Genomic DNA, 19,919 nt, shown 5'->3' with positions numbered 1-19,919 from the left:
ACACAGTATCTTAGCTGTTCCTAGGACTGCACTCTTCTGGACAGAGACCTCTGATGGTCACAGCCCCCAGTGCTCCGATTACCACTGGCACCACTGTTGCTCTTACTTTCCACATCTTTGCTAGCTCCTCTTTCAGCCGTTGGTATTTCTCAAGCTTCTCGTATTCCTTCTTCTTGATGTTGCTGTCGCTTGGGATTGCCACATCTATCACTGCAGCCTTCTTTTGCTGTTTGTCAATCAACACGATGTCTGGTTGGTTAGCCATCACCAGTTTGTCAGTCTGGATCTTGAAGTCCCACAGGATCTTAGCTCAGTCATTCTCAACTACCTTAGGAGGTGTCTTCCATTTTGACCTTGAGACTTCCAGCCCATACTCATGGTAGATGTTCCTGTACACTAAGCCAGCCACCTGGTTTTGGCATTCCATGTACACCCTCCTGCCTTCATCTTACACCCCGCTGTTATGTGCTGTACTGTCTCAGACACATCCTTGCACAGTCTGCACCTGGGGTCCTGCCTGGTGTGGTAGACCCCAGCCTCTATTGATCTTGTACTGAGTGCCTGTTCTTGTGCCGCCATGATTAGTGCTTCTGTGTTGTCCTTTAGTCCAGCCTTTTCCAGCCACTGGTAGGATTTCTTTGTCTGCGGTACATGCCGTGCAGCGGCTTGTCCCTCCATGAAGGTTCTTCATCTTCCTTGTCCTCACCCTCGGGTTTATGCTGCCTGAGGTATTCACTAAGCCCTTCATCTTTGGGGCCCATCTTCCTGATGTACTCCTGGATCTTTGTCGTTTCATCCTGGACAGTGGTCTTGACACTCACTAGCCCTCTGCCTCCCTACGCTTGGTGTACAGTCTCAGGGTGCTGGATATGTGAGGATCTTTCTTGTCTTGATGTCAGTGGCCTCTATCTCCTCCTTTTGCCAGTTTATTATACCAGCGGGGTATCTGATGGCTCAGATCTTGTTTTTCCCATTCAGCTGACTTTTCAGGACCTGCCTCACTCTCTGTAGGTATTTGGCTGTGGCGGACTTCCTTGCTGCCTCCTCATGGTTTCCGTTAGCCTGTGGCACCCCAAGGTATTTGGTCCTGAACATCTACAATGTGGCCTTCTGGTAGTTCAATCCCCTCGGTTCTGATCGTCTTCCCTCTTTTTGATACCATGCGACCACACTTGGTAGTGTGGATCAGTGAGTCGATGTCTCGCTCATTTCTGGCATACAGCTTGATGTCATCCATGTAGAGGAGGTGAGTGATGGTTGTTCCACTTTGGAACCGGTAGTCTTTGTGATGATCTGGCTGAGGGGGTTCAGGCCTATGCAGAACAGCAGCGGGGATAGTGCATCACCTTGGTATATGCCGCACTTGATGGTGACTTGTGCAGTTGGCTTTGAGTTGGCTTCCAGACTTGTTTTCCACAGCCCCATTGAGTTCTTGATGAAGGCTATTAGTGTCCTGTTGAACTTGCACATTTCCAAGCATTCCAGTATCCATGTATGTGCCATTGAGTCGTAGGCTTTCTTGTAGTCAATCCAGGCTGTGCACAGATTGGTCTGCCTGGTCTTGCAGTCTCGAATGACTGCTCTATCAACCAGTAGCTGGTGCTGACAGCTTCCATGTTGTGCAGAGGCAGGTTATTGGCTGGTAGTTGGCAAGTAATTGGCTGGTAGTTGGATGGGATTGTTCCCTTCTGGGGATCCTTCATAATCAGGACTGTCCGTCCTTGGGTTAACCATTCTGGGTGGGTCCCATCCATCAGCAGTTGGTTCATTTGTGCTGCCAGGCTTTCATGGAGTGCAGTTAGTTTCTTCAGCCAGTAGGTGGATCATGTCAGGGCCTGGTGCTGTCCAGCTCTTCATACCTGCCACTCTTTCTTGGATGTCATTGTAATGGTTACTGGATCTTGTTCTGGGAGATTGCTGTGATCTGTTCTTAGATCCTCTAGCCACTGAGCATTGGTGTTGTGGGATGCCTCTTTCACACATACGTTCTTCCAGTACTGTTCAGTCTCAGCCCTGGGTGGATCTGATCTTGTGTTATTAGATCCACCCAGTTCATTGAGAGTACACTTTGGATGGTTCAGTTGAGAACATCCGGTTTATTCTCCTGGCTTCTGCTTCTCCCGTGTATCTCTTTAGGCGGGTAGCCGAGCGCTGAGTCTTTGTTTGGCAGTCTCCAGAGCCTCAGGTATCGACAGCTTGTGGTATTTCTTAGGTAGCCCCTTCTTTGCACCTTTCTGTAGCTCTGAGAGCTGACTAACCTCTCTTCATGTTGAGTGATTCTGTGCCGTAAGGGCTTGTTGTTACTGGGGCTTGGGACCCAATCTCTGAGTGTGGGGATAATGATGACATCTCCCCGCTGATCTGTCGTCCTGGCTCCCCCTTGCCGTAGCATATTTGTTGTACCTCATCAATATCTAGTTGTGATAGGAGCTGCCATTTGCGGATGTTAGAACACTGAGCTAGCAGTTGTTTCTTTGTCAGTGTTGATGATGGGTTTCGAAGCATCCATATATCCCACAGTCTCTGCATATAACACCTCTCACCGGGATTGCTTGTGTAGTAGCACTGCATCAGATCCATATTTTCTGCTCTAGTCCATGAATGTCTTGTTCCAGTAGCCCATTTGTCATCAGGTTGCTCTGGTGACGCGGACCTTGTGGACCCGGGCGACGTCTGACGTCTTGTATTTGTGGTTTTACTCATGCATGAGGTTGGCAAGTAGCATTAAGGACCTTGCCTAATGGTCAACCTGGATACCCCTGCCCTGACCGGGAAACGAACCCACGATCACCTGTACCAAAGTCAGTGACCACTGAGCAAAATAATGATGTAATATTTTTTCCTTACAATAACAACAAAGCAAGATTAAATCAATTGAAATGGTTCAGGTTTCAGAGCAAAAGTGATGTAATATTTTTTTTCCTTAATTGTTTATTAAAAAGGAATCCAATCTCGCAATCTCCGTTGTGATCTGGCACTTTAAACCCTCTTTAAACATACAGGACATTACTAAAAAAGAAATGACACTGTAAAACGTTCAAAGGAAATGAAACACTAAGTTAGTAGCAGTGGTTTGAGAGAAGAAAGGGAGGAGTGTGTGTATGTGATTGTGTACTCCCAGCAGAGGGAGACAGAGAGGCAGTTAATGTATGTGCATGTGTGTGTGTGTGTAACCAGCAGCCCACCTCCCTCAAGCAAAGACAGCGAGAGCACCCTCAACAACAATGCCCACAGAGAGCCCCTCTGTTTGCCACTCCTTAGCAGAACATTATGCCTCCTTCCTACTTTCCACTGTCATCAAGCACTAATGTCTGTGAGAGACTGTGCTGAGTGTAAAGAGATATTTTTTGCTGGAGTTATTTCTGAAATATCTGAGTTACTGCTGCATGCTCTGGGGTGTAAAATGCAGTCTCTATTTTACACTAAATCTTTTGTCTGTCAGAATATTTATCCAATCTACTTAGCCAGGCATCAGCACATATTCCCATGTTCAGTGTAAATTGCATGTTTTCAATTGTTCTCATCAGTCACATAATATGAAATGATGCAATAATGGTGCAGGACACCACAGTGGAAGGCCCATTCGTGTGATGACGTCTCCAGTGTGTTGGTCTCTGTCTTGAACGACTCCAAGTGCTCGCTCATTAGTTTGAACCCATGCACGAGCACATGCTTAGAAAGAAAGTGTTTTTCTGTTGCAGGAGGGCGAGGGAAAGATGGCGCCCCCATTATCACCTTCCCAGAGTACTCAGGCTTCAGCGAAGTGCCAGAGGAAGACTTCCTCAATGTTGTTACTTACCTGACCAGCATCCCCAGGTACACACACACTCTCATACACAAACAACTTTGCTATTATTGTGGCTATCCTCACACACTCTGACTCTTACACTTCAAGTCAGCCGTTACCCAAAAGGCTGCCTCACTTTTTGCACTGGACATCAGCAAAACACTATGTGCAAGACCTCCATTTAATCAGACACTCCAGTATTACAGAATCACACCGAACAGGTTTTCATGTACAGTAATTTACTCAAATGGATGAGCTCTGCATGTTCAAGAGCTGTACACCAGACACACACATGCACAAAGCAGCTGTCCAGTTACATGTCTTCTCTGCCTCCTGTCTCCAGCCTGGATGCTGCCAGTATCGGCTTTGTTATCATCATCGACCGGCGAAAGGACAAATGGAGCTCCGTAAAGGCCTCTCTATCCAGGATCGCTGTAAGTTCTCTAAGACACATTTTATCAAATCACCTTATAAATACATACAAAGTACAGTATGTACAAACTTAGAGTAAAGCTATTTTTATCTGATAATGCAAACAAGCCCCAACCAAGCAACCACGCAAACCACCATTTGCAGACAAAATGCATATTTAATCCTGCAGTTGAAGCTACATAAACAATATTCCTGCATCTTCTATGTGCACTTGGATGTTAAAAAGCATTTCTTTTCATCTGAGACCCTGTGTTAAAAAATGAATATGCTCTATGAGCACATTTATCCTGCCTTTGCACCACTAATGTTAAGGTGGAACAAGCTTTATGATAAGTCATAAATTCAATAATCTTTTGTACTCTTTCTCCTATTATAAGTGGGTAATTTGTACAGTGTTTCTCCTTCATACCTCATGGGTACCATCAAACTCATAACTAACTATATCGGTAGATAAGTTTAAATCTGTAGATGCAGGTTAAATGTACTTAATTTGGGGTGCCCAGATGTTTATGAGCCCATTTTACACTGATGGCACATGGAATTGAACATATAGCAAATGCCATATGCAAAAGGTAAGTGTTGTAACATGTAGTTGTTTCCCCTAGAGGGCAGCCTATGGTAAATTAAAGGTGTGGTTTTCAAATGTTTTTGAATATTCACTCTTATTACAAAGCCATGTCTACTACTTGTGGAAAATTGTGGTATTCCTGGTGAGGGATTGAGCAAATAGTTGAGTTACACCAAACCATTGTCTTTTGAAGAATTTATTAATAAAAGAGATTAAACAGAGAAGTACACAGATCAGCTGGACCAGAGGTTCTGCCTCCTAGGACAGTCACTAACGTCTGGCCCAGAGCAAAGAGATGCATAATCATTTACACAGTCTGGGTTTCTATGTTTTGGAACAAAGATCCTCTCCTTGCCAGTCACACTTGGGACCCCTCATAACAGGTTACAAGAATGACTGTCCCTTTTATTCCCTAGTTTATATCACAAGAAGAACTTTTTTGAGGTCTTAACAGGTAAAACTTTATAGTATTTCATAAGCATAGAGAAAACATCACGGGAATAATATGTAGCAGAATTTTCTAAAAATAATATTTAGCCCATACAGGTTTAGAAAACTGTGGGAAATAATTTGGAAATTGTTTCAGTGTACTTTCTGTCATCCAGCTGGGCAGTTTAGACCTGATGTTAGCTCTGGGTGCACAGATAATGGTAGGGAGTAGATATCATACTCCTTTTAATTGTGCTGCATTATGCTGCAATGTAGTATTTATCGGGTCTAACATCGGTATCTGCATATTTCTGCTGTTTTGCAGTCTAAGGCCAGGTTCCTATACCAACAAGCATGCAGTCATAATTACATACCATAAATTAGTTACTATGGTGAGATACATATTTTCTTTGTATTTAAAAAAAATAAAAAGAAGTTACAAGACCATGGCTGGTTCAGTGAGTCCCAGGTCATGTGTGTGTGTGTGTGTGTGTGTGTGTGTGTGTGATGAATGAAATAATGTGGTGGCTTAGAGATATATTGTAATTCACATGTTGTGTTATCTAGGGGGCGTTTCCAGGAAACCTGCAGCTGGTGTTGGTGCTGAGGCCGTCCAGGTTCTTCCAGAGGGCTATGGCAGACATCGGGCTCAAGCTGCACAAAGATGACTTTAAAATGAAGGTACCGGTAAGCATGCTTCAGTAAAAACCATAAATGTTATTAGTTAGTTAGTTATTATATGTTATTAGTTAGTTAGTTGCTGGGAAAGTTGATTAATCAAAGACATGAGGTTTTTAACTAAATGCATGATTAATAGATAGATACAGAAATCAACACACCATTTCTCATCTCACAACTCTGTCTGTCTCTGTCTTTTGTTTTTGCATGCCCTCTCACATCTTTGCACCCCAGATCTATTCTGAAAGTTTTGAGAATAAGAAAGAGAACAAAAGACAATAAATGAAGACCAAACTAGTGTACATTTTACATTCTGGGAATGAATCAAAAAAATCCCAAAAACTTGAAACGGGTCAAAAACCTTTTCCAAGGCCAACAGGACATAAAGCAGTATCAGGCTGCACCCTGAATCACAACTTTTGGATTCTTTGTCAGACTGTATTCGAAGAGAGGAGTTAGGTTAAATTTAATTACAGTTATACAGCATACACTTATGTTTGTTGTGTTTTGTCTCATTGGAATTTCAAATTTATTGAATTGAAACACATACTCAGTAATTTAGTATTTCACATCTTAAAGTTTAGGGAAGTCATTTGATGCATCTGAGGATGAAATATTCTGACTTTTAGTCCCTAGAATGAGATGGTCTAAAAACACAGGATCTTACACTTCCTATAATGCAGGTCAATAGTGTGTCTTGTAAGATCCTCCCTGCACAATAAATGTCTTTAAAGAAACTCTATGGCCCCAGTTTGTATCTCAGGCTTTCTTTTATGTGTTATCCAAGCTGAGATAACTCTGATTGCATCATCATGGTTAATTTTTTCAGGCTTGAAACGCACCGTCTACATCCACAGAAGACATTATAGAACATTTCACAGACTAAAATGAACTTGATGTGTAAAGTCAGTGTAAAAGATATTTAATTAAGGCTAGTTTTCTACTGAACTCGTTATTACATAATGTCGGTCATGATCAAAAGCACTTTTAGCCATGTACTGAATATATTAAATGTGTTTGCAGGTTGTGATGCTGAACTCTCTGTCAGACCTGCATGGCTATGTGGATAAAGGCCACCTGACCCGGGAGCTTGGAGGAAGCCTAGAGTACTGTCACAGTCAGTGGATACACCACCGAACTGTGAGTACACATACATTACTAAATACTGTATAGAACCTAAAAGGGGCTCTATGTAGTTTTTTAATGAAATCTCTTTTTTTGTCAACGGGTTGTAATCTCACATAAAAATTAACCACACGCCTGCTTTCTCGGTCCCTTGGAACAGCCACTATTCTATGTGAAGTAATCAGGTTTGAATTTGCCGCACACACGCTCCCGGGCCTCCCACCTACTGAATCTGAACTGTACACAGAGTGACAACCACAGCCAAAGAAATGGAGTCCGCTAACATCAAAATGCCGACCAATTGCTAATCATCACATTACTTCAGCAGCTCGCGATCTAAGGCTATGTTCACACTGCAGGCCTTGATGCTCAATTCCGATTTTGTTCCCAGATCCAATTTTTGTGTTTATTCTTTTGTAGATGTTTTGTAAAAACCATACTCCTTGCTGCTGTTATGAATATGATTTTAGTTAAAAAGTCTGGTGAGACTGCTTTGTTTGGAGGTGAAGCGGGGTGGTAGTGAAAGCAGTGTTCCCATACATTGTTTTATTTGTGGCGGCCCACAAATAAATCAATGTATGGAATAATTATCAACGCTGACCACCACATATTCATTTTCTAGGAGGAGCTGTATTGAGGAGTGTATGTTTGTGCAGCATCTCCTTTCGCTTTCTCCCTCTCTTTCTCTCATGAACACCGCTGCACAAACCTGTCCAAAGTTAGAATATAGGGTTGTCGTGCTTAGCACCTACGGTTTACAGTCTCTGGTGCTGTACAACACATCTACCACACAACTCCCTCTCTCTCTCTCTCTCCACCGTGTCGGCATGGATAAGTAGCATGCACGTGACTCAGAAGAGAGCTCGCAGTCTGGTGGATCACAGGTGGAAGAAAGGGAATTTGTGAGCAGATGATAGCAAAGCAGAGGAGGAAGAGAGCCACATGTTTAACAATGGCCTTTGTGGAGACTTTTCATTCGTCGCGTCTCCTTCTACAGCATAAAAGTTGAATCAATTCCAATCTGAGTGTCCAGACTCAGGTTGCTTTTCTGCATCGGATTTCGACCATATATGAAGGTGGCACAAATTTGAATTGGAAAAGATCAGATTCCATGTGACTTGGCCTGTTCACGCTGTTATAAAGAGATCAGATCTGAGTCACAGTCTGAAAGCAGTCTATATTACTATCCTGTGTACGGTGTTACGTCAAAGTATTGTTTGTTTGTAGCCTACTACTCTATAGTCATGCAAGGCAGGGGCAGACAACTACATTAGATCTGGCATTGTTTGCTTCATGTTTAATTTAGATTTCTTATCATTTTATTAATACTCAGGTACACAGCTTCCTTGCAGGTCTCAGTCTACGTAACATACGTGACCCACATAATATACAATAATGCAACATAACGGTGCAGGACAATAGAGTGGAGGACCCATCCAGTAAGTTACAGTAACGTTCTAACTGTTCTACTAAAGTGTGGCAACAATCTAATTTATAATATTCAGTCTAACTCACTAACTGCAAAAACTTTTAGCTATATTGACATGGCTGAACCTCTCTGGTGAAAGATACACAATCCCGATGGATCATATCAGCTAATTGCAGTCAGTGTAGCAGTGTAGTAGTCTCTTGTTGATGTCTCTGTTTTGGCCAATGTCAAGTGCTGAGTTTGAGCAAGCCCAGGCACACGCTTGGAAACGTAATGGTTGCAATCTGAAACCTCACCGCTAGAAGCCACTAAAAACAACACATGGCCCCTGTAATACCAGTGATTTGGCAATTTAAAAAATGTGGCAGCTGTAGAGAAATCATAGATATGGGATTTTTTCTACATACAGTGGCTGTATGGTCATTTGCATTCTAGGATGCAGTCACATGTGGATCTTTTTCCCTAGGCCATAGAGAACTTTGCCATGACAGTGAAAACCACAGCCCAGATGTTACAGAAGTTTGGGACAGACCTGGCAGAGACGGAGCTGCCCAATGACGTACAGTGCACCAAAGATCTGCTCACAGCACACACCGACAAACACGACAACCTCAAGGTGATTTAGTACAATTAATACACACATGTCATATTGAAAGACTGAGAGTTACATTACTGCCTGGTCACGCCAGAACGTAGCACAGCAAGAGTAATTTGCAAATTCTCATTAAATTGGTGGTGTTAGAAGCTTGGTGACCATGTGATTACTTGGAGGTCATGTATTGGCTATTGTTGGTTGTGTTTTAGTTTGTTTGTGGAAAAATAGATAGACCAAAGTACAGTGCACCTCTGCCTCAACTCAGGTCGCAACAAAATTTACTGAAATAAATACAAAATGTCTTTTGCATGTCCTTCCGTGTATAACAAAATAAAATACAAAAAACCCAAAGAAATGTTTTCCTGCTATCAAGCTACCAATCATAAAGCTACAGACAAGCCTCTGCAAGGAAAAATAAGTAGAGCCCATACAGTACAGCAGCATCGCATTGGAAGACTCTGGAGGGGCTACTACAATGTGGACAACCCGGGTCAGGCGACCAACTGGGGTAGCACTAGTTCTAGCAAGTGTCTCCTCTGGAAAGGATTGCCTTCTTACCCCCTGTTCATACAGAGACTGAAATTGGCAAGCCTTTGATGCTACGATCAGCATTTTCTCCATTTAGTACTTTTACATAGTTAAATTTTAGACAAAAAATGTTTCCATTTCCTGGTATCCAAAATAATCTGTATGTGTGAACAAGGGAGACAGTATAATGTAAGTATTATTAGCCTTCTTAGCAAGCTGAATGGGTGCCTTTGACGGTCTCCATTTGCCATTTGACCATTGTCTTGCAAGTTGACGCAGCTTCCCTTCTTTACAAGTCTACAAGTTCCACCTACCGAATTTGCATATATCAAGCATAAAAGCAAAGGGCCAGTAAACAGATGTAATTATTCACCTAAGATGCCAGATACATATGCACGTTTCAGGAATAGGTGTAAATGGACCATACACATACACATTGGTCAGCTGTTTTGCAGATAATAATGTTATTTCCAATGCTTCTTTGTCTCTAAACCAGGATGAACTGAAGCTAGCTTTAAAGCAGGGCACCACCCTGTTAGGTTGTATCAAGGAGCAGACACCCAAGTCAGAGAATCACAAACTCAACCCTGACGAGATGGAGAATCAAATCACTGTGGAAAGGTGACAGTCGTCAAAGCTTTTCTTTTTTAAATTATATAAATCTCAGTCTATAGTATGGCCATGTAGTCCTGTAGTAACTGTGTGTGTGTGTGTGTGTGTGTGTGTGTGCGCGTGCGCGTGTGGCTCCTCAGGCTCTTAGCCCAGCTGGATGAGACAGAGAACGCCTTTGAACAGTTCTGGTGTAAACATCATCTGAAACTGGAGCAGTGCTTGCAGCTACGCCACTTTGAACAGGACTTCAGAGAGGTATATCTGTCTGTCTCTGTCTGCCTGACTGCGCCTGGCCTGCAACCTTTGGATCTCACCTGTGTCTCCTCTTTTTACAAGTTTAAAAGACTTCAGTTGTAAAAACATACTTTGAAAAATGTACTTAAGAAAACACTGAAGTAATAAAAAGACTTGGTTTCCCGTCCTGCCTGACACCTCATGCTCTAAAAAGTCCGGTGTCTTATTGTATTTTGTTTAAATGAGTCTGTGTCCTTGACATTTCAAACATTTGAGATGAACATTTGACATGCATAAGAAATTAACTACATAAATGTCTTCAAGAATTTTCAACCAAGTCCAGAGCCCACCTTGGATAACTATGACCTGGATGACCGAAAACATTCACAGACTGCCTGAACATGCTTGTTTCATTGATGCAGTATTTGTAGAAAGAAGTCACATTAACTTAAATGACAGACAGACAAAGTTATGTGCAGATGACATAATTTGAGATAATCAGCGGTGACATTCTTGGACACTCTGAAGTGAAGCTAAGTTGTGACATGAGAAATTAATTATTACAGTGTGGAGATGTGGGTAATGTAAAGCTTTTCTCTGTCTTTGCTCAGTCTCTGTCCTCTCTTTGGTTCTCCAGGTCAAAGTGTCTCTAGACAGTTTGATGGACAGTCTAGCTAGCCTGCCAGATACCGGGGATTGTGTGGCCAGAGTTGAACACCTGCTAAAGGAACTGAAAACACTTGAGGAGAAGGCTCAGGTCAGTCAACACACACACACACACACACACACACACACAAACCATTAGTTAAGGCCATTTCATCTACAGTTATTAAATCAAACATCTACAACATTACTATATTTTATACCAAATCAAGGACCACTCTCTAATTCACCTTTTATGAAGGGATTAGAAGTTAAAACTAATTGCATTATTCATTGTTAATATTTTGTTATTGCCTTATAGATCACCTACAATCTATTAATAAGAACAGCTTTTAGGTTGCCTGGCTGTAAACAATCCTTTTGGCTTGTGCTGATGCTGCTCCAGCACCAGACTGGCTTTATCTGTTTAGCTCTTTTGTTCATCAGGAAAATCCTTCAATGGACCAAAATTAATTAAAAACCTTACAATTATAATCCAAGTATAACGATATACTTGCATTAAATATATTATAAGAACCATGTATTAATGACTTGTTAACCAGTCTAATTGCAAATGCCTTACGAACTTCTACTGTTGGAAAAAAGAAAACTGTGAAACTTATAACCCTAATTACTTTAATTTTCTTTAAGTGGTTATAACTGCAAGCTTTATGTTTACTGTCCTTTATCAATGACCTTCCTTAATATATTATTAACATTTATAACTGCAGATTTGGTGGCTGGATAGAAAGTGAGAAACTCTTGACCCTTTATTATTTTATTGGACTTCAAACTCATTATTGGTTCGTTCCTGAACTTTAAAGCATTAGTAACTGATTTGAATGTCATTACAAAGACAAACAGACAGAAAGCGGTGCCCCAAAAAATATATTAATTGAATCACGTTCAAACTAAGTGTTTTAAACAAGCATGCTAACTTTGGAAGCGATTGATGCTTCTTTGTCCCTCCTCAGATTAGTTCACAGCCACTGGAGCACAATGAGGAACAAAGGTTTACAGGATGGTGAGGCAGGCAAGGGTCAAAAACATAGAAGGCAGTCCAAACAGACAAACAGATCCCGCAAGGGGCCAGGGACAGAGAGCAATGCAGTGTATATTTATTTTTCCTCAATCAATACTCAATTAACATTAATTAATGAGATGCAGGGCGGGGGGCACATGTACTGTACAAACTCAGTCATGACTGCTTTTTCATACACATGCATTTTTACCTACCTTGACCAGAAAGCGATAATCTCAAATTGGTATTTTGTAAAGTTTTGCAAATAAAAGCAGAGTCAGCACCCATCTGCGTACATTTACCTCAACAGACACAGCAGACTTTGGACACCATGAAGATTTTGTTTATACAAATGAAAGTGCCATAATATATTCGGAATTGTTTTTCTTCCAGCCCGCGCTAGAGAAGGCCCAGCTCCACGCACTGCATGGTGACCAGCTGATCCAGAGCAATCACTACGCTGTGGACTCGATTCGACCCAAATGTGTGGAGCTCCGGCGAGTCTGCGATGACTTCAGCAACGAGACCAAGAAAAAGACAAATGTCTTGTCCAAATCCCTGAATATACACAGGGGCATTGATAAGGTGAGGATATGATAAGACTGAAACACATCCACAGACATCATATCCAGAAACATGTTAGATTCCCTACACTTGGATCATCTGTCTTTGCATGTGTAGATGAAAATATCCAAAAAATCTTTGGACTTAGGATCACCCTTGAATCAGTCTTTGGCTTACGAATTGAAGCTGCTCAATCTGATCTTTATCTCATTTTTCAGACATGCTGTTATGTAATGATGTCTGTGACTGTTTTGTGACCAGCTCCTTAATTAGTCTGTAATACTGAAACAAGAGAGGCTGTATTTAAGCACAGCGGTTAATTAGCAGTAAACATTAAAAAGAAAATACAAATGAGGTCGCATGAGGATTCAGCAGCTTCACTGAAGATGGTGTCTGCTTCCCAAACCCAAATTTGGACCTGATTCCACATAAGAGATCTTGATAGCTGAAGGCTCTGGCTCCCGTTCTTCATTCGGAGATTCTATGAACCACGAGTAATCCTGCATTCTGGGAGCGCTGTGTTTGTACAATCACTTTACGATATGATGGTGGCTGACTTAAAGGAGGGCAGGATGTGCAGGATTTTTGCAATGTTATATAGTTGAAAAAAGTCCTTGAAGTTTGTTTTATATTGGAGTTAAAGGACACACCCTGATCAAAGATAATGCTAATATACCTTATGGTGGTGCTGGAAGCCAGTGCAGTGCCATCTAGAATAATGTGTCTCGAAGTCGCTTGAGGCCCTTGCACATTATCTTGAGTTTAACATCAGAAAATAGCAGGCCATGCAGGTTTTCATGGAGACATCGCTAAAAAAAAGTCTAACAGGGCAACACATTCAGGTAGACTATTAGACAGTTTGTAAAAAAAAAACAGATTAGCCAAACTTAGTTAGAAGGGAAAACAAATGAAAACAGTACAATTATTTCCCAGTTTGTTGTAAACATCCATCAGTTTACAGACTTACTTCCTGGTTCCAATTTGACTTACACATTTACAGTAGCAGCAGCAGTAGTAGTAGTAGTAGTAGTAGTAGTAGTAGTGTGTAATGAAGGATTATTATCAATATTTCAGACTCAAGTCGTAATAAGCCAGAATTTTCTTTAAATATGTAGCCCCAGTCTTTGTTGAAACTTGTAATGTGATCATCAAATGCATGAAGAATTAGTGATACTATGCTACTCAAGATCCCAATTGACCCCAGTGGCAAACTAAACACAGAGCCCTCCACCACATGGGAAGGGATGGTGTCAGGTATGTTGAAATCTTAGTTTGAACCTGTTTGAATTTCTGCCGTTTACAGGTGAACGAGTGGTGTGAGTCCGGCATCTACCTGCTGGCCTCTCAGGCTGTGGATAAGTGTCAGTCACAGGAGGGGGCAGAGTCAGCACGGACCGAAATTGAAGGCTTTCTGGAGTTGGCAGAGAAGAACCAACTGACTGAACTAAGGAACCTCCACAACCAGTGTGAGGTTGTCTTGTCAGAGGATATAAAGGTACGGTGCTCAAAACGTTAATTTACAGGATGACTGGATGTTCTGTTGCAAAAATGATGATGATGAGGGTTGACAGTGAGCTCTCTGCCTGCAGGCCAGTGTCCTGAAGGCACTAAAGCGCCTGGAGGATGTCCAGGAGATGTTTGAGAAGCGACACGTCAGTCTGAAGAGACTGTCGGCTAAACAGACAAGGCCCGTCCAGCCCGTTGCACCGCGGCCTGAGTCCTCTCCAAAACGGCCCTCACTGAAGAACCCCCCCAGGACTACAGGGAGCCACCAGCGTGAGTTGGATTTCATTATAACGAAATAATTTATGCAGGAAAACAAATTCTTACTGCCTTTGAAAAGCGAGTTGCTTGTACAGTAACAAGCGTGTGTTTCTAGCAATTATCTGAATGCATGTTAAGACGGTATGTGTGTAATGTAACACAAGATCTGAAGAAATAAATGATTTAAGTGAAAAACCACAAAACCTCTTACAGAAGGTTGTGCTGAATTCAAGCCAATTCATGCCGTGTCTCTGATAATCTGCCATGTCTAAACCTAACAAGAATCTATATAATCCTGTCTGGAACTGCTGTTCACTGAATCAAGCCGATTTTGATCCATGTTTTCTCTCAACACTGTGGACAATATTACATCAATTAAGATTGTGGCTGTAGTCCAAGTTGATGGACTTCTGTGCCTACTAGGCCTCTGACATACGTACATGCCTGACTGGATATCAAACATTGTATGCCTGGTATATCTGGGACAGATCAGGCTAAATGAAAGATAGTCATTTGAAAACAAAGTCATTAATTCATAGCAGAAAATGGATGGAACAATTACCAAGCTGGACTACGTTGAAAATCTGTGCAGGAGGACAAACATTTTAAATGATGAGATTGCAGATGAAAAAGAGAACTGAGATTCAGAGAACAAGGTTTGACAAATGCTTTCAGGCAACCTGGGACCAAATGGCATGAATATGGATAGCTAAAGCCAGCCTGAAGTAGAAGCAGGTTATCGTCAGGTCAGCTAATATGGCTACAAATTCACCTTTCATAATGTAAGCCTATTCTAGGTGGTAGTTACAGGCCCCTCCAGCCCGTTCACATCCCCAGAGCACTGGGGGGAAGCCTTTTAGCACCATTTTCAATGGTAAAAGTAATATAAATAACAAACATTTTTGAGTAAGGACAGGGATGGGGTGGACGGGTGGGACAAAAACTCTAACCATTGATGTTACTTTGGCTGTTGTTTTTTTGGAACCTTTTTGATTGTTTTTAAATTGATGTTTTATTGTAACTGTTTTTATCTGGACCCCAGGAAGATGCTAATGGGGATCCAAATAAAGAATAAAGTTCCTAATGCTGCCTCTCACTTCATTTCAGCTCTGGCTCGCAGAACTTCTGATAACTCTAACAGTGGCAGCAAGCCAGCCGAAGCTGACCCCAACAAGAAGAAGAACGTACGCAAGGCCAAAGGAGGCATCAAGGTATCCCCTCCTCTTTAGAAATGTACTGATAGTACTACTCTTACAACCACTGCTCATCAGTTTTTTCAATGCTCAGTAGTACCAAAGTATATTGGTTGGTATCATAAATGTAAAGAATTTCATACCCAGCTCTATATGCTTTCTGGCTAAATCTGGCATATTTACATTGATGCTAGCAGAAATGTTCATTAATGTGCACTTTCCCTTAAAAAAAGAAGGAGAAGATCATTTTAACATTTTATGCATATTAGCTTGTCACCCTACAGAGGTTATGCACTAACATTCCTTCTTTTGTGATACCAACCCCAAATTAGCTTTACTAGAAACCCTATATGCAATACATTTGTCCCAAGTTATTGTAACCTGTAAACAAATCAGGACTGACTTGATAATTAATGAATCCATGATAAGAAGTTAGTGAATAACTCTGAATGGAGGATAATGATGATTTACTAGAGAACCGACTGGGAGATACGATATTTGAGTTTTCCTGGTGAATTTAAAAACTCTGTAGCTACATGTCATAATCATGAAATTATAAGTAAATACTTAGTAGCCTAGGATGTATCACTTTACTTGAGGGGGCACAAAGAGAGTAGCCAATGGTTAAGTCATTAGTCGTTAATAGTTTTGTGCCACTCAGCAGCTGGTTCAGAGGTAACAAGGACAGCAACAGGAACAACTTATGAAGAAAGTGATCAAATATAATATCTCCCAGTCAGTTCTGTAGTAAATCATCATTATCTGCTGTTCCATTCTGAGTTATTTACTAACTACTTATTAACGATTAATTAATTATCAGGTCATCCTGATTTCGTTCCTCACTCACTCAGTAATTTCTCACAATTTTGTGTACCCTATGTAGAAAAAACTCTGATGTTAAATAATGTTAACACATTACGCTCATTCAGACCAAGGCATTGTTGGCACAGTTTTCAGGGAGATGCAGAATTTCTAACTTTTTGTTGCTTTAGAACACAGACGTTGAGCAGCTTCTGTTGACAATCGAAAATATTCTTTTTGAAAACCCTGACTTTTGACTTCACCTGACACAAACCCCAGTCATCTGTGTGAACATCCTGTATTTGACACACTCATTCACCAGAACCTCCTCCGTATGTGGACGTCTTTTTGCGTATATCATGACTTTGCAACAAAAAGCCCCCCTAGCTGCCAATTGGTGCCAAATTTTGTGCAAAGTCTCAGTTGGCACACGCATGTACTGGCTCAAAGTTTGTGTTAAAAAAAAAAACCTATGTGGAGATGTGAGTACAAGTCTGGAACAAGATTTTCCATTATAAAGTTCTCATTGTCTGAGTATCAAAATTCTTTTAATAACTTTTGACCATGAGTGTCCATAGATATGTTGAAAGTTTTATGTAGATCTGACTCACTGCCTAGGAGGAGTTCGGCATAGTTTTTCAGCCATTTTAATAGAATTATAGATGGAAATGGGTGTGGCCTATATCATGAGGAGCAGCTCAGTTCGGGGAAACCGTGCATACAAGGTGTTAAAATGTGCAACCTACTACGGTATCTTTGAGTTACTGGCCAAAACACACTTTTTTTTATTATAGAGCCACCTGCTGGGTGGACATGTGTGATTTTTGCATCTGAAGTGTGTGCAGCAGTCTATACCTCCCCTGTAAATTTCCCTTTCGTTGCTGTTACAGTGTAGGCTACACTAGCGCTTTAAATATAGCTGCAATCGTTTCTTTAATGTTGCAGTGGTAAATACTATACAAAGACCCTGCCAAATGTGTGTGTTTGTGTGTCACAGATTGAGGTGATGCATGAGGAAAGCCAAGGAGGCTCCACCCATGTCGTTGTGACCAATGAGACAGAGGAGAGTCTGTCCAACAGACGCAGGTAAGGACAAAAAACACCACTGTGGCCGTAGTTGAGTGTTCGTGTGCAGTTCTTTGCTTCACTGTAACATCACTATACTGAAATAAACTACACAGTTACGTCATTATCTAGGTCCGTAAACCAGAGATGAAGTGATACTACACAGCAGTGCTGAACTCAGTACAGTATAATATAGTATAAAATCCCGAAATGAAGGGTGTAGATTTTGTTTAAACATTGGAGGGGGCACATGTTATGCAGGAGGTCTGGGGGTCCTCGTCCTTGAACATTTCTAGCATTCTGGTGAATTGTTCTGCGCCAATATCTGCCTTTTCTGTATCAATTTATGGTGAAAATGTCTTTATTCGTATAAAGGGAAACACAGAATTCAGGCAATAGTTGACAATTCAAAATCTAAAAATATAATTCATAAAATGCAGTGCAGCTCTCAGGCATTCTTTATTGCTTTCAGTTCTGTTTCTCCTGTAGATCAGCTCTGCTCATTTAATATCATCCCTGCCAAGTCAACACACATGTTGGCATGATTAAGTCTTCCCTCCTCTTTTTTGTCTTTTGTTTGGGGAAGTCACACATTAAATCTTTGAATGTGGCACCTATTCACGTCAATGGATGAATAGGTGCCACATGGGTGTTCTAGCTTTTGTTGCCAGCGGTTTGGACATTAATGGCTGTGTGATGGGGTTTTTTGAGGGGACAGCAAATTTACAAGCTGTATGCTCGCTTCTTTACATTGTAGCAAAGTGTCACATGAAAAGATATAATCAAATACTTACGAAAATGTGAGGAGTGTACTCACTTTTGTGAGATATCTGTGTTCTCTGACATTTCTGGAATAAAGTCATAATATTTTGAAAAAATGTGTAATATTATGTGAATAAAGTAATAATTAATCTGCTGATATGGTAGTATCCCCCTCAGACTGTATTAATTTCCAGCAGTGGACCTAATACTCCGTCGTAGTTGACAGACTACAGTTCTGTCTTTTGGTTTGTTATTCTCTCGCTTATTTCAACTGTTAACTGTCATTCATTTTAGTAACATGCTTCAGCTGTTGATAGGCCATATTATACATTCGCATGATACATAGGGATCTCGGTTACCCACAGCAGCGTGGGCTTTGCCAACGACAGGCTGATAAAATAACATCACCTAGTCAGCCATTAGGACGGTTAGCTGATGCTGCAACTGCATTAGTAAACTACGCTAGCAACAAAAAAAATGTCAAATAGTTTATGCTGCGCTGTTGGACAGTTGGACATTGAGTGATCACCTGCAGAAGGTGACGGTCTCTCTGTATGATAGTGTTATGATTATAATATTATCATTGACCTTAACTGAAGTAATTATCATCATTGTTATAGCACACATCCTCCCTCCCTGCTCCCTACAGGACCCTGTTAAGCTACTCCATGCTTTCCGGTTCACCTAAAGTTACACTCTGCTATGTTGAAGCTATCGGTTATTTTAGCGGCATCCGTAACAGGGTTTTTTTTTTTTTTTTTGCCAGCTCAGTGCCAGTTTTGAAAATGAATCAATTGGCCGCTGTAAATGCCTTATGGGCCGGTTGTTGCCCCATTTTTTAAATAATTATACAAATAAATCATTTTCAGGTTACATCAGCCCTAAAGGTGCGTCGGCCCACCGGTCATTTGCCCATTATGCCAGATTGCCAGTCCACCCCGGGGTGTGGTAGATAAGCATCAGACTTAGTAGTGATGAGATCGTTTTGCCCCATGGTTGAATACAGGGGGAGAGGACAAAACAAGTCACATGGTTCTGCAAAGCCACAGAGAACAACACAATATCAGGGATGGGCTGAATCAGGTCCGAGAAACACTGACAAAACTTTGTCTTTCAAGGCAAAAGAAGTATAGACTTAGATTCTGTTGATACCCGCTTGCAGGCTTGCCCAAAGGGCCTGGGGACCATGCATGCAAGGCAGCATGGCTCCTATTACCAGCTCAGTATTGAGGAGGTATTAAAACTGCTCCGATTACAATTTGGGGGCCAAGCAGCAAAGCTTTATTCATTCTTCTTTTTCTCCTCCAAAAACTGTTGGTGCAGCAAAAACAGTCGGACCAAAACGCACCAATTCACAGCAGAATCTTTTTCAGCACATCCACTGATGTCTAACAAAAGTTTGCCCCACTGCAACCTATGTTCAATTCAGATGTCTCCTCAAGCCTTGTCTTCAAAGGCTACCAAAATTGATAGAGACATTCTCTACATGGCAGATATAGAGTGTTTTGAAAGGGCAAATAGTGAGTCTGCAGTGATATTCAATATCTTGCTGTGATTTGTACTGTATGCACTCGCATTTTTGCTCGGTGATGGATCAAATAACTCCAAAATATTTGACAATATACCCAAAACCAGCACAATGATGACTGAATTTTTTCAGAATTTTATCACTAACATTATGTTAAGGGTT

At 41.3% G+C, this 19,919-nt stretch overlaps 1 protein-coding gene across 2 annotated transcripts in view; it reads left to right on the top strand.

The window, feature by feature from the left end:
- Window positions 1–19,919, top strand: part of mcf2l2 (MCF.2 cell line derived transforming sequence-like 2) — a 117,639-nt gene that overhangs the window by 25,618 nt on the left and 72,102 nt on the right. For both annotated transcript variants that reach the window (XM_046042469.1, XM_046042468.1), the window contains exons 3-15: window positions 3,702–3,816; window positions 4,131–4,221; window positions 5,784–5,903; window positions 6,918–7,034; window positions 8,915–9,064; window positions 10,068–10,192; window positions 10,324–10,438; window positions 11,055–11,174; window positions 12,474–12,665; window positions 13,948–14,139; window positions 14,234–14,420; window positions 15,516–15,619; window positions 17,400–17,488. In XM_046042469.1, coding sequence (XP_045898425.1) covers window positions 3,702–3,816; window positions 4,131–4,221; window positions 5,784–5,903; window positions 6,918–7,034; window positions 8,915–9,064; window positions 10,068–10,192; window positions 10,324–10,438; window positions 11,055–11,174; window positions 12,474–12,665; window positions 13,948–14,139; window positions 14,234–14,420; window positions 15,516–15,619; window positions 17,400–17,488 — 1,717 coding nt within the window. The remainder of the gene's footprint in view (window positions 1–3,701; window positions 3,817–4,130; window positions 4,222–5,783; window positions 5,904–6,917; window positions 7,035–8,914; window positions 9,065–10,067; window positions 10,193–10,323; window positions 10,439–11,054; window positions 11,175–12,473; window positions 12,666–13,947; window positions 14,140–14,233; window positions 14,421–15,515; window positions 15,620–17,399; window positions 17,489–19,919) is intronic.

Source organism: Micropterus dolomieu, unplaced genomic scaffold (genome assembly GCF_021292245.1).
Source record: "Micropterus dolomieu isolate WLL.071019.BEF.003 ecotype Adirondacks unplaced genomic scaffold, ASM2129224v1 contig_13071, whole genome shotgun sequence".
Lineage (NCBI taxonomy): Eukaryota > Metazoa > Chordata > Actinopteri > Centrarchiformes > Centrarchidae > Micropterus > Micropterus dolomieu.
This window is presented reverse-complemented; position numbering and strand designations above follow the sequence as displayed.